The 15051-nt window shown below is 49.3% G+C and overlaps 1 protein-coding gene across 1 annotated transcript in view; it reads right to left on the minus strand.

Moving 5' to 3' along the window:
- Positions 1-12207: 12207 nt before the first annotated feature.
- VOPP1 (vesicular, overexpressed in cancer, prosurvival protein 1) overlaps positions 12208-15051 on the minus strand; it is a 48478-nt gene continuing 45634 nt past the window's right edge. The window contains exon 5 of the mRNA XM_008578663.1: positions 12208-12509. Coding sequence (XP_008576885.1) covers positions 12319-12509 — 191 coding nt within the window. The 3' untranslated portion in view covers positions 12208-12318. The remainder of the gene's footprint in view (positions 12510-15051) is intronic.

Raw genomic sequence — 15051 nt, forward strand, 5'->3', positions numbered from 1 at the left:
GCACCTGGATCCCCAGAGCATGGGTCTGAGCAAGCCCAAGGCAGAGACTGCAGCTGCTGTGATCAAACAGCAGAAGTCACAACTGTCACCTGTGCAGCATGTACTTAGCATGGAAGGGACTACACAAGAGGGCAATATCAGGCGCAGGGACCACTGAGGGCCATTGCAGAGGCTGGACACACGACTCATGTCCCTCCCCAGCCGCCCCGGAGGCCCCTCCCAGTGCAGCACCAGCCACTGCCAGACTGCCCAGGCACCACGCACGTCAGCGTCTTAGAAGCCCTTTGTTTACCTGAATGGTTGTCAGAGGCATGACCCGAGAATTTTCTCTCAACAGAACTCTTAACAAAGGACTTTACAGTTACACCCTTGAGTTTGCCTTTATGCTATATTTTACTGAGAGTTCCCTGGGTTTTATATTTGACTGGAAGCCATTTCTTAATTTTAGCACAATTTCCCAGCTGCAGGGTCTGAGAATTTTCAAATCTGCAAGTTTTGGCTTCCTTGTGTTTAATAGTCCTCCCTTTGGCTCCTCTTTTTTCTCACACATTTTACTATAAACAGCAAGAAGCCAGACAGCACCTTTATCACTGTGCCTGGAAGTCTCATAAGTCACTCGGTTTATTAGGTACAGTTTCTACTTTCTATTCTGGAAGAGGTATCATGCATGACAGAACAGAACAGAAAAAAAAAATTTTCTTTACCACATCTGCTTTAGCTTTCTCTCGCTCTCTCCACACACACGCACACCTGCCACGTGATCACAATATCAATATCGCACCTGAGAAAACCAACAGTGATTCACATTATGTTGCATCTAAACCATATTCAGGGTTCCTCAAAAGGCCCAACAGTGTCTTTTAAGTTTATATGGCTTTTTCAATCAGAATCCAATCTAGTTCATGTTTTCTGTTTCTTTCATCTCTCCTGTCACAAGACAATCCCTCAGCTTGTTTTTTTGTTGTTTTGTTTTAATGGCGTTGGCTGTCTCAGGACTTGAGGACTGTGGTCTTCCAGAACTTTCCCCCTCTGCGGATCTGTCTGACCTTTTCCCTCTGGTGTCGTTTAGCTTGTTCTGTCACAGCACTTCCTGTGAACTGGAAGTTAGGTCTAGACTCTAGAGCTATGGTGTCCAATGTGGTAGCCGTTGGCCACATATGGGCATTTAAACATTAATAAGATTACCTTAAATTTAAAAATTAAGTTCTGCAGTCTCAAGAGCCTCATTTCAAGTGCCCAGCAGCCACATGTAGCTAGTGGCCACAGTATCGGACAGGGGAGACATGGAACATTTCCATCATCACAGAAAGTTCTATAGGATACTGCTGCTGTAGAGGTATGCAGGGTAAACGCTGTTGGCGCGACTGCTTCGTAGGTGATATTCGGTACTTCGTACTGTGTCATATGAGGACGGCTGGCTGGGAGGTCCAGGGTGCCCGAGGGACTGTTGTCAACTGTGCACATGGAACTTAGAACTCTACACATCCTTCTCTGGTCTTGTCCTGTCAGCTTGGGTCCCACATCCTGTGATGGAAAAAAAAATTCTAGGGATTAAAATAGAATCAAAGAATTTTAGAATCGAAAGGGAATTTTGATATTATTTTGTAAACAGCTGAGGAAACTGAGGCCCTCAGAGATTCAAGACTTGCCCAAGGTCACTGATGGCCAGTTGACAGCACAGGAGGACCTTCAACAAACGTGTTTCCCGTGGCCAGACTCACACATCAGAGCAGAAGTGCTGTGTAGCCACTCAGCTCAGTTGCTACTGCTGCTACCAGTACTGACGATCATAAAATACCTTTTATTACTTAACAATGTATTTAGCCTTTAGAAAAATTACTTCCCATAATTCTCACAACCATTCCATGAGGAAGGCCACTAACAGGACATCTGATTAAAAGGAATTAATTTTTTCAGGTAATAAGAAACCTAGAATTGGCTCACTAGTTCAGAGTTCAACAATGCGAAAGCAGGTATCTCTGTGATTATCTTAGCCTTTCCCTCTTGGTCACAGGATAGCTGCTGCAGCTCCAGATATCACATCAATAATCAAAACAGGGTCAAAGGGTATGTGGCAATTCCAGGAACTCTAGTCCCATTTATGAGAAAAGTGACATCTTTCCCAGGGCCCCTAGAACAGAGTTCTAAGTATGTTTCATTGGCCAAAAATGTCACATGGCACATGCATGCATGCACACACACGTCCATTGCAAGGAAAACTAGGAAAGTGAATATGACATGTAGCTTTTCCAGCGTGTATAGAAGAGATCAGCAAGGAATGGGGTTTGGATGCACCAAGCTACAATGGAGTTGTTCACATTCTCATGATTCAGCTGAGAAAACTAATGCTCTAAGAGACAGAGTATCTTCTCGTGGTCACCCAGCAAGTAAGTGGCAGAGCTTCTTTGAGTCCACAGCCCGCTATGACTGAGGCTTGCTCACTGAAGAACTGTGATGGAAGCTCTGATGCTGCTTGAGTCTGGGGCCAGTTCCAACAACTCCAGAACAGTAGCCTCTGTATGTCCTCAAAGGCGGGGAAGAGGCTGACCCCAGACAGTGCTGCTGCTACCTGAACAATGAACTGCAGGCCATTCAGGAGAAGGGCTGCCTGACGGTGTGTTTGGGAAGTGGGTACCTTAGAGAACGTCTGTCTACTCCACTCTTAATATATATTTAATGCTATATCTTACATATGTATATATTTAATGCTATATATGTGCTCTATATGTGTACTATATTTCATATGTATTTTATAAATAAATATTTAATGCTATGTTTCATATTTTCTCCCTATCACTCTCTTTTCTGTGAGATCTTTGTCTTGCCAGCCTTGTTTTTGCCAACCAAGGACACTTTCAATGAGGTGGTTCCCACAGGTGTTAAGGGATTCACGTAATAAAAGAACAGAACACGGTGCTTCCTTTTCTCCCTTCACATTGGCAATTACATATGGACTAGATCATTGTAATTACAACACATTATAATTATAGTGAATCATTATAATTTATTCAAAATAATTATTTGTTATAGTTCATTCAGAACAATTATAATAATTACAGCAATTTTCCATATATAATTGCCAATAATACACAGTGTTGGTGAAAGCTGCTGGAATAAATCGGCATAACCCTTCTGAAAATAATGTAAGTCAAAAACCCTAAAATATGTACATATGCCTTGATCCAGCAATTTAAATCTAATATTTCATTCCGAGAAAATAAATGTGGCTGTACATAAAAAATAGTGACAAGCACAGCATTATAATAGAGAAAAATTAGCAACAACTTTGAGCAAAAAAGTAAACTGGGGAAAATTTATTAAAATAAAGTTAAAAATGAAACAAAGTAGAACAAAATGAAACAAAACACGTGTGGTAAAAATATAAAGAAAAGCCAGGGAATTATAGACACAACACATCGGGTGATGGTGGGGTGTGCCGAGGGAGAGTCCCGGCCTGGGTCCCTGTGTGTGGGGTGTACGGTGTGCTCCCGTTAGTACATTTGGTCTGCATCAGCCAGGTATGCCACTTACTGCGGGGCATCACAATAAATGGCGTTTTTTCGCCGGAGCCACAATCCCGGCTCCATACAGCCATCCTGGGACCCAGGCTCCACCATCTTCCACAGCCTGGGGTCCTCCTCTAGATCCAGGCTCCAGAAAGGGAAGGGAGAGCCGTTAGGACCTGGCAGCGTTGTAGGGCCAGACGTGGAAGTGTTCGGGTCACCTGCACCCTCATTCCATCGCCCAGGATGGCCTGACTTGCTGCCAGGGGCTGGGAAAGGTGGGTGCAGAGAGGCGCTCCTAGGCATTTAGCCAGCAGCTGCCGCAGCAGCTTACACAAGTTATACTCATTCTTTTGAATGTATATTTATTATTTAAAAGTGGAAAGCAAAAGTGAACCACCTACGTCTGATCAGAGAGGGGGTTAAATAAGCTGTGGGACACTACTCAATCACGAGCAGGGCAGAGGTAGGAGAATGTTTAAATACTGTAAAAGATGTTGGAGAAAAATGGGTTACGAAAGATTCCTGTTCTGACCCTGGGCGGGCGTGTTTCCTGCAGGCACGAGAGCGAGCGAGAAGCGGGGAGTGCGCCTGCTGCTGGGTTAACCCGGGTTGCAGGCGATCTTCATTTCTCTTCCTCTTTGTACTTTTCTCTACTCTCTACATTTTCTGCAATGAGCATGTATTATTCTCATAATTTGATTTAAAAAATAGACATAGGTTAGGTTTGGTTTTGAATAAAGACTGGAGCAGTGAGTAGGTCCCCCTCCCAGAGCCCCCCAGCCCCGCCCCACACATGTCACCACACGCCCAGGGCTTTTGAGGGACTCTGCGCAGTGCTGGCTTGTCCCGGAGAGGTCTCCCTTAACCTTCATCACATTTGTGTGTCTCCTTAGCCCCACCTTCTAGACGGGGAAATGGAGGTACCCGAAGGCCCCATGACCTCGGCGTTGGGTGAAGACTCCAGGTCCCTGCCTCCCTCCCTCCATGTCACATGGGGGTCCCACCTCGGTCCCGACCTTTCTAGTACAGAGGGTGTGCGCTGGGTGTGTCTGCTGTCGCCCCAGGGTCTTTCTGTGCCCCTGTCCTTTGTCTCCTGCACTCGAGTACGAAGCTCGATGCCATTTCAGGACTGACACCCTGCACCTTTGGGGACTGGACTGAAATGCTGAGCTGCGCTGGGCAACAGCCTGAGGAGCGCCCGGGCCACCCCGCTTTGACCTCCTCAGACTAAGTATTGGTTGCAGGGATCTGCATCTCTGCTGTTTGATTTACAGGACTGTGCTGGTTCACTGAAGGTTGTAAGCTGCATGGTCACAGGAGCTTGAATTTTCTCTCGATCTTTTTATAATGAACCTGGTTCTGACCTCCCCGGATTCTGTTAAAAGGATCCAGCCAGGACAGAAGAGCTGGGCATGTTCTTCTGCGTTCTAGACCTGCAGTACCCAATAAAGCAGTCACTAGGCCTGTGTAGTGATGACGTACTTGAAATGTGGCTGCTCCAAACCGGAGACGTGCTAATGAGTGTAAAATAGTTCTGGACTTTGGAGAAAGTATGGAAAAAAAGAAAGTAACATTTGTTGTTAATATGCTTTATATTATTACATGCCGAAATTAGAATATTTTGATATACTGGACTGAATATATTAAATTTTACTTTGTTTTTGCCTTTTTAATGTAGTTAATGAAAATTTAAAGTAACACATTATATCTTCAATGGACAGCATTGGTCTAGAACATACATCTAAAAGCATTTCTCCTTGTAAACTTTAAGGCAAGATGAAAAATTCCTTTCTTTAACACAAACCTCAGGGATTGTTGTTTGTAAGGGCTGTGCCAGGCAGTTTTCACGCGTACACACGTATTATCAATCGTCTGTTCCTACACATGTACGCTGAGTACTGGGTGTGTGGCAAATGACATCAGGACTGTTTGTGATTTCTGGAGTCCACAGAAGAAGACTAAGGACGCCCTGTCCAGCATTCCTGTTACTGCCGAAAACAGTCCAGGTCACGCTGCCCCTTCCTCATAGGCCCGGGATCTGCACAGGAACGTGTCCTCTTTCACACAAGCTAAGCCCGCATCCTCACGCTAGCATCAGAGGGAGTTCTCCTAGTGGAGGTGCGACGGGAGCCAGCTCCAATCCCCTTCGCTTTGTCTGGATCCTCCCTGCACCCACCACCCCTTGCAGGAGGGTGCTGAGCCCTCTTACACCGGCACAGGGTGCAGCAGGATCCTCCCCGGACGCTGCGGCACAGCCAAGCCAAGACAGGAGCACTACAAGAAAAACACAGGGGTGGAGGGCGAAAGAAACACCCCGAGTAATGTGGACCTACCAGATGCTGTTGACAACGCACGGCTTGTTTGGGGATGTTCATAGATTGCGTTTTACATAAGTGGTGGGGAAAAAGACGGTTGCCCGGGGTTTCTCCTGCTAGCTTTGACTGGCTCAACACCCTCTACTGGACAACACATGCCAACCTTTCAATACAAAGAGCACAGTGAAGAAATGTGTGGGGTGTGGTGTGTTTGAAACCCTCTGGCTTCCATGTTACAGGACCATGGTCTGAAAGGTGGACAACGCATGGAAAATGTGTCCAAGGAGATCTCCCCTCATGCTCTCGAGGAATCCATTTCCTCCCCTGCTTGCTTCAACTTCTCCTGATCAGGGAAGTGTGGAATGAGGGAGGCAGAGGCTATTTAACATTTGTTGATTACCCACTATGTGCAAGCCTGGTATGCGAAACAGGTAGTATTGTCTCCTTTCTATAGTTGAGAAAACTGAGAACTGAGATCAAATCATTTGCCTGAAAACTCACAGCTCAGGGCTTGAGCAAATCTGTCCCTCCTCAGAGCCCACGGCCTCTCCATGACACCAGCAAGAGATAGCTATGCCCATGCAGGATGCCAGCACATCCACCTTGTGCGTGCACCTTTGGCATTCAGACAATGTTAGAAGTTGAGAACTGATATGGACTGAATGTTGGTGTTGCCCTGAAATTCATATGTTGAAATCTAATCTGCAACGTGATGGTGTTTGGAGGTGGGGCCTTCGAGAGGAGGAGCCCCCCCCATGGGTGGAGCTCCCATAAATGGGATTAGTAACCCCAAAGAAATCCCTCACCCCTCCTGCCATGTGAGGACACATAGAGGACACGTCTATGAACCAGGAAGGAGACCCTCACCAGACACCGTATCTTCTGGCACCTGATCTTGGACTTCCAGCCTCCAGAACTCTGAGAAATAAACTTCTGTTGTTTGTAAGCCACCTAGTCTATAGTTATTTTGCTATAGCAACCTGAATGGACTGAGACAAGAACTCAAACAAGGATGATTTTAGCTGAGAAATGTTTGTGCGACTGGGCAGAAAGGCTGGTGCAGAATGTCAAGAGAAAACCTAAGCCCAAAATGGAGCAACTCCTCTCCCTCCTTCTAAGTGACAGATAGAAGGATGGGAGACCCGTGTGTTATCACAAAGCATTCTACAGGGCACGATGACCCGCTGTGGGAAAGGAAGCAGAGCGCCACCATGTGGACAGGAGTGAAGGATGTGAGGAAGGCCCGTGGCTGTCATTCCTCTGGTGCCCAAGAAAACATCCACGGTGGGGCTGGGATCGTGGTGAAGGAGACTGGGTCATTTCCCAGGTCCCTGAGTTTCCACTCTGCACAGGATCTCCCTGTGACCTAGGATCGCGATCCAGAGGCTGTAGGAAATCGTGGGAGCTACAACTGTGAACATCTTAATGGATACGTTAGGAAACGTCTAAACCGCTTCTTGGAATCAGGCAACCATCCCAACAGCCCTGCAGCATGCCAGGAGCCTGGCCCCTCAGAGCGCCCCTGTGAGGAAGCGAGCTCCAGGGTCATGATTCCTGCACCAGCTTCTGTGCGCGGTGGGGTGGGGCTGGCGGGGCCCTCTGGCACAGCTGTCCTCTGCACAGCCCCCTGCCCGTCCTTGCTGGCCCCGGCATGGGGCTTCTCTAGGCAACAGCTCTTACCTCCCCGGCGCCTTCTGTGCTCAGCTTCCATCTCCTCAGATCTGTCTCCTCCACCTGCCTTCTTCCACTTCAGAAGTTACTCAACATTTTCGTTCTTGCACTTTTCCGCCTAGACAGCCGTTACAGATTTTTTGAAGTTCAGCGCAATTTGGGAAGGGCAGATAAAAGTGAGCACCAGCTTGCCATCTCAAGTCATGACCTTTGATTTGTAAGTGGCCCGTTTCCATTTTACTGGGGGAGTCAACCAGGTGGGGTGTCTTTCCCCACGGGGTGGCCGTGAGCCAGGCAAGTTGCTCGACCTCTTCCCGCTGACCTCCACCTACACGAGGGTCTTGGATGAGACAAGCATTTATCAAACCTGTCCTTGTAACATACGCCTTCTGTCAAGTAAAACCGAGGGCAATGGTCCAATATGTAAAGCAAATTAAACCAGTATTTTCTTTTTCAGAATATGTAGTTAAATGCTGAAGAGTAACTAAAACATTTTTAAATAAAAGTGCAGAGCAGGCGGCCACGCTGGGGTGGGCAGATCTGCGGAGATACTGGCAGCTGCTGAGCAAGGGCGAGCCTGCCCCTCCCAGCTGAGGTGCACTGTTTTAGAAATCTCTCAGATGGATCAGCACTCCTGGGTTCTGCTGGCAGCAACACCCGCGAGGGGTTTAAGGGAAGGAGTGACGGTACCGTGACTACGGGCTAGGCTGGGCTGGAGAACGGGCCCAGCATGTGGCCCTGGACAGAACTGCCCTAGAAGCACCTGACTGGGGTCCAGGCCATCTGCAGTCGCAGCTGAGCATGCAGGAGACTGCACAAGGGTGGCTGTCGGGGCACCCACCAATCTGGAGACAGGTCTGTGCCCTAAGGGCTGAGTGAGGTCTCATTGGGCCGGAGGCCTGAGAGGAGGAGAACAATTCTCTGCTAATATGGGTGCTGGGCCCTCAGACAGTTTGGGGAAATTGGACTAGAATTGTGCCCAGGACCGAGGAAAAGGGAGGGTGGGACGCAGCAGCTGAGGATAAACTAACTTTTAAGCTCAAATGTGGACTATTTCCTCATTCTAAGGTCAAAGTGATTGCTTAAAAATACAGTATATGAAGTGTCAGAAAGCACACTAGTTTCTAAAAACGATTTTTGAAATAAAAATAGTTGTAGAATTTAGGTAGTGGGTTTATAGGTGTTCACTGTAAATTTTTCTCAGCTTTTCTGTATGTTTTAAATTCTCATTTAAAATGTTTACAAGTGGTAAAATACCATTTTATTTTGTAGGTGAGCATTTGAGGAAGCCTGGGCCACTGTTGGGGAGCCTTCGGGTTTGTACACAGTGTGAAAGCCACCAGATGTCTCCTGAGGCCCTTCGAGCTGAAGATCTCCAACTTCTTAAGAGCCTCCTCAGGGTCAGCCCTCATGGCTGGGGGCTGACGTGTTTTAGAAACTGGCATTTTAGATGACTTTCACATAAAGTCTTCAAGCCGTTTTACATCTGAACATTATTACTATGGGGTTGCACCTGTACCCCAGATTAGTTTTATCATGAAATGCAGTCATTTCAAACCACCTTTTTTTTTTTCCTTTTTGTCTTTTTTACTGACCGGTAACGGGATCGCAACCCTCGGTGTCGCGCCCGTACCGGGGACCAGCAACGGGATCACAACCGTCGGTGTTGCGCCTGTACCACGCTCAGCCAGTGAGCGGGAACCGGTCTCCACATGGGATCCAAACCCTCGGCGGGAGCGCCGCCGCACTCTCAAGCGGCGCACTGTAGCAGTGCGCCACCGGGCCGGCCCTCAAACCACCTTTTAAAGATGGAAATAGATCAATATATAAGCAAACATTAAATAGACTTCCAAAAAATCACACATGGTGCCAGGTACTCAGTGGATTTGTCTGTCACCCAAGCCACTTGATAAGCGTGCACTGAGGAAGGCACTGCGATAAAAGGCCCAGCCACACAGTGCAGAATAAAAACAGAGGTGGGTCCTCAGACACGGGCTGTGCAGAAGTGGTGTTACCTCCAACCTAGCCCACCCCCTTAAAAAAGAGATTTTATGGTCTACCAATTTAGGAAGTGCTGGATGAAACAGCATGAAGACACTCCTCAGACTACTCAACATACCAGTGAGCATGGCCGATCTCCCCGAGACCGACACAGCAAAAGGAGCCCAAAACTGGGTCCACGGAAGCCTTTTAGGGGAGGGACCATGTTCTAAGACAAATGTTTTAAGAAGGCAAAATAGAAAATGTTACAAATGTTATCTCAGCCAGTGATTCATCTAAAACGCAGCCTACCTGTGGTGGTTACATCCTTCAGCAGCACCTATGAGAGAAGAACGATTTCTGACCGAGCAGAGCTTGGTTTTAAAATGAAGGCTCACCCACCTGTGGGAAATAGGTCCAGGTCCCAGGTTGACCATCATCAGGATCCGCTGTGAGCTTACCTTCGTAATAATGCTTTGGTCTTTCCACTTATGTTTGGCAATTTTTTCCTTAGCTTTATTTTTAAAATGTATTGGTGAACCAAAAGTACCTCATATTCTTGTATGACATCTGATTTCTGGTTCTCCTGAGACTGGGTGCATCGCCGCCCTGCCCCGCCTGGCTGAGCTAATGGCCCATCCCATACCCTTTCCATTAGAAACATCACCTCTACCCTCTCCCACTCCCCAGCAAGCCAGTCAAAGCACATGCCCAAATGTATTTTTATTTTGCATACATAGGAAACAGGACCCTATCAAAGGAGAACAAAAGAGAGATGAGCCAAGTGTTGCAGAGGAAAAGCACGCACAGATCTGCTTCAAGTTCACTCGTAACCATGACTCCACAGGATTTCCGCACAGCTGGAGCTCGACTCGCTCTGAGAGGTGGGCACACTCCCCTCGCAGCACACGGGCCTCGAGCATGGCCAGGAGATGGCACCAGAAGTGGAATTTCCACGTCCAGCATCAGTGTTCACTGTCGCAGGATTCTAACCCAGGTTCAAGGGAAAATAAAATGTATCATACACAAACATGAAACTATAAAATTGTTGAGCACTGCCAGTCATTCAGCCTCTTAAGATCATTTGCATCAAAAAGATAAACAAAATTTGGTCCCAGACATTTGGGTGCCTACCCAGCTGTCCCCTGATCCAATTCTAGGGGCAGCTCTTAGCATGTGCTTCTCTGTTTAAAAAAGCGAAGGGAGAAATTGAAGTTAAAAATGCAAAACCAGTGACCTGGAGGAAGAGGAACTTTTTGGACCCATGTAGTTGTCCTGGTTGTAAACAGCAAATGTTGTGCTTTGTTGTCTCATTTAAATCGAGGACTGAAGCGTGGGAGGTACTGTGGTCAGGGACGGAGGTCAGAGGTCGCATGAGTGGTCAAAGACACAGCAGCAGCATCCGTGTTCACAAACTGTGTTCCCAAGTGTTTCCCGTGGGATGCCCTCGCAGGGGCCCAATTCTGTGTCCTCAGAGTAAAGTAAATCCAAGCAGTCGCTTTGGCCCTCCCCTACTCCTCACCTCCTGCCCGTGTAAGTGGACACCAAGGCTCGTGGTCTGGGGAATGGAAAACACCCCATATCCACTCCAGTGAGATGTCTCGATGCTCAAGTTCAAAGAGTAACAATTTCTCAAGAGGCTCAATTAGTTCATTTCAAAGTAAGTGCCACCCCCGCCCCGCTCCCCACAATACCACACATGTAGTAATCTACGCAGCCTCTCTACGCTGCCTGGCTACGCTGCTTTGCTCTTAATACACACGACATGTCAGGGCTCAACCTGGCTTTAAATACACACCAACACTACTAACTACGCAGGGGAACCGAGTCCCTGAACACTGCCTACTTCTAAGATCCTGGGGTGAGATATGATTCTTATCAGGGGATTTACATTTCCAACCACATCTTCTTTATTCTAATTTTGATTGCATGGTCATTGCAAAAAGGTCAGTGCTCTTCCATCTGTTTCTCAGCCAGCTCTTCCTCTTCAGAGCCCAACACACAGCAGCTCAGATCAAACACAAGTGCGACCCACCCCAGGCTCAGGATGGCTGGCCGTGCCCTGCGGGGATGCCTCAGCCAGATGTGCCCCTCTGCTTTCAAAGTGTCTGTCAGAACCCAGCAGCAGAGCTGCCTGGGGAAGGTTGCAGGAGCCTCTGGGCCCGACAGCACACCGACAGGCAGTGACATCTAGCGAAGATACACTCCCAGTCTGACCTCAAATGACCGGATACCATATACGCACTTCCATAAATGCATGAAAAAGGGAGAAAACATTCTTTTTTTTGCGACTCAGACCATGAGTTGCAAAATAAAATGCAATGTCCCCATTTGGGGCAGGGAACAATTTCCCATGAATTCCAATAACTTTCCTTAGTGATCTTCAGATAGCCGTGGACGTCCAGCTTGGGCCCCTGGTCTTGCAATGAAACCTTCACACGCTGCTCTGCCCTGACATGCAGAGGGAGGCCTGTCTTCAGGACAGGAGTGGAGCAGAAGGATGCAGGGACCACACTGTACAGCCACCTGCCAGGTGCTCCATATGTCACCCCCCCACACCGGCACTGCCCTCCCCCTTCTCTGAGGATCTGGTCGCATCTTGGGGACTGTCGCCATGCTCCTCCAGGGAGCAAAGATTGCATGAGAAACAGAAGAACAGAGGAGACACCATGTGGATTCAAATATTGTTCTCCATGGAAAACTTGAAAGAAAGCTGTGCTTGCTTTGAAGGTATTTGCCCTTAGCGGCTCATGAGACCATTCCTGGAAGTGAACATCAGTGGGGACAGGGAAAGCCGAGAGAAAGACCCTCTCCCGTCCCTCCTCCTTCACACGGCAGCGTCCCTGCTACTTGGCCTTCACCACCTGTTCGTAGGGGGGCGGGGGCGTGTTGCAGTAGGAAGGAGGGGGTGGGTAGGCCATGCTCCCCTGGGGTGAATTGGGCTGGACCTGTAAGGCCATTGCCATGGTATTCCCGACAGGATTCATCCCTGGTCCTCCAGGGTCGGTGTAATACGGTGGCCCCGGCTGCTGGGCTCCTGAAAGACAGACAAACCATATGTGAGCAGAGAGGAGAAAACCCACCACTCATCACACCAGGCTGAGTCCAGGGTGGAGGGGCCGGGGCCACTTGCCCAGTCATTTACTCAATTAGTGCACATCAAGGACCCAACACATGCAGATAGAGCAGGGCACCTGGGATGCAGTATCCAGGGGGCCACACACGGTCCCCTCCCTGCCCTCATGGAGCCTCCACTCTACTGGAGGGAGAGAATGCTGAAGGGCCACACACACACTCACAGAGCACGGCAGGGTCACAGGAAGGGCGGTGGACAGTGATGGGGTGGGGAAGACGCTCAGACGTCCTAAACTGAAACCTGAACGCTAAAAACAGGGCAGCTCTGCAGAGGATCGAGGAAATCAGCCGCAGCGAGGTAAATATCGGCCTGCAGCTACCTGTGGGAAGAACTGCAAAGATGACCCTGGTCTCCTGACTCTCCACCCAGAATTATTACCAGCAGCTCCACAACCCCTCTGAACACAGTTTGCTGGTGGCCATTTCTGAAGTAAGGTCTCCATTCCCACCTGCTGGGTTTGCATCCAGGTGAGCCCACGTTCACAGACAGGCAGACAACCCACCAGGGCAAATGCTGGCAGCAGGGCTGGGCTTGAGGAGTCTGTGGAATCTCTGTTCCCCCTGGAGGCTGCCAGAGCTTGGCTCCTCCAAGGGTGAGGATCTAAGAAGCCAGCTACGTCTCAGCTTCCAGCCGGGGTGAAGAACACGGAGGGAACGGGCTGGTCGCCCTGCTCCGAATCTCGCCCTAACTCTGAGCTGCCGCATTAGACGCTGTTTTCAGATCTGGTCGTTCTGATCATGTGGATAACACTACAGAATACTGAATATATAAATAAACAGACAAGAAAAGAAACTGTGGGAGCTTTGGGTGTTTCCTAGATTAAGCTAATTTTGTGAGGAACTTTAGGTCTATTTGAGTGAGGCCTCATTTAACCCAGACAGAAACTCAAGTGTCACAGAAGCTGCCCTGTGTGAATACTGTGTAAGGTGTCCATTTGCAAATCTCCCTCTGACGCAGTGTGACTGACTCCTGGAGAGACTCTGGCCAGGGTGTGCAAGATGCCTCAAGCCCCTACAGCTGGCATAACTCAGATCTTGGCAATCAACAAATGTGCTGACAGAATGTAGAACAGAAACACAGGCCATGCGTGCATTCACGTGTCGGGTGCAGAGCAACCAGCCTGATGCCACCTGTAGCAGAGACCACCTCCTCTTGTGTGGCACGACCCCTGCCCCTCACCCGCTGCACCAGCCATGATCATGCGTTTCTCAAGGGCAGAGATTGTGTTTTATTTTTATCTGGATCCCCTTATACGTTATACAATTTAAAAGTTAAAGAGTGAAAAAGAAGAGGCCACTGTAATGGTCTGGGCAGACACAGTGAAGGCCTTTGACAGAGAAGGAGAGGAGAGCAGGAGAGGAGAGAAGGAAGAGGTAACGAGGACGGAGCGAACTCAGTGTGGATGAGGATGGAGACATGGTCTCAAAAAGGGGCCCGGCCAGGCAGATGAAAAGTCCCCCATGGATGTGTTAGGGCGGAGGTGGCCTTGTGGTCTTGCGTGTAAAGGCGGTAAGAAAAGCGTGGGTGTGCGTGCGATCACCAAGGCGGTGTGCAGGGGGGAGAAGAGCCACCGATGGCTGAGGGAAAGTGCAGGGGAGACAAGTGCCCACAACAGGACAGGACAGAAAGCACCCCAGGTGGGGGATGGTGGCCGGGAGAAGTGGGAGAAGCAGGGGACTGGGAGTCATGCAGGACCTCAGAGGGAAAGGGGAATTCTTAATAAAGAAGTGACCGTGACCGGTCCTCCCCAAGGTCGAAGCAAGGTCAGAACAAGATGTGGCCTTGCGTCTGCTCTGAGCAGAAGCCAGCACAAGGGAGAGGCAGGGGTCTGGGGCACTGCGGGCACAGGGAGCGGGAAGGGAGGAGAGCATGTTCCTGGGGACAGCAGGGGCTCACGGTGACTGTGGGGTGGACACAGCCCCAGTGTGGGCAGGTGGGCGGGGCGAGCACAGGGTGCGGCTGGAGGAGGGGGTGTGGGTGTGGACTCCGGGGTCCCGTGCCCACGCGGATGGCCGTGCTGGGCATGGAAATGGGTGCTGGGTTACCCACTTGCTGACAGTGACCTGGGAAGGAATATATGGGAGACGGAGCAGATAGATTCCAAAGTCCTCAAAGAAGCGAGCAGTGCACAGTGGCCACAGACAGCAGCAAAAAAGTGACTGGAGCGGCAGGGCCAAGTGGTGTGGGATGGCAGGCAGTGGGGACAATATGCATGGTGGGGACAGCAGGAGCTGCGGGGCGCTGCCAGCATCTCTTACCCTGTGGGGGTAGATTTGTGACGGATGGTTCATTTACAGGAAGAAAACTATAGAACATTCTGGGAGGAAGCCAAAGTTACAGGAAGATTTTCTCCAGCAGACACAGAAGCAAGGATGGCGGGAGGTGAGGACAGCAGCAGCCTCACAGCGCCCAGGCGTCGAGAGTCCAGGGGTCAGCATGTGTA

The sequence above is a fragment of the Galeopterus variegatus genome, unplaced genomic scaffold (assembly GCF_000696425.1).
Source record: "Galeopterus variegatus unplaced genomic scaffold, G_variegatus-3.0.2 Scaffold1737, whole genome shotgun sequence".
Classification (NCBI taxonomy): domain Eukaryota; kingdom Metazoa; phylum Chordata; class Mammalia; order Dermoptera; family Cynocephalidae; genus Galeopterus; species Galeopterus variegatus.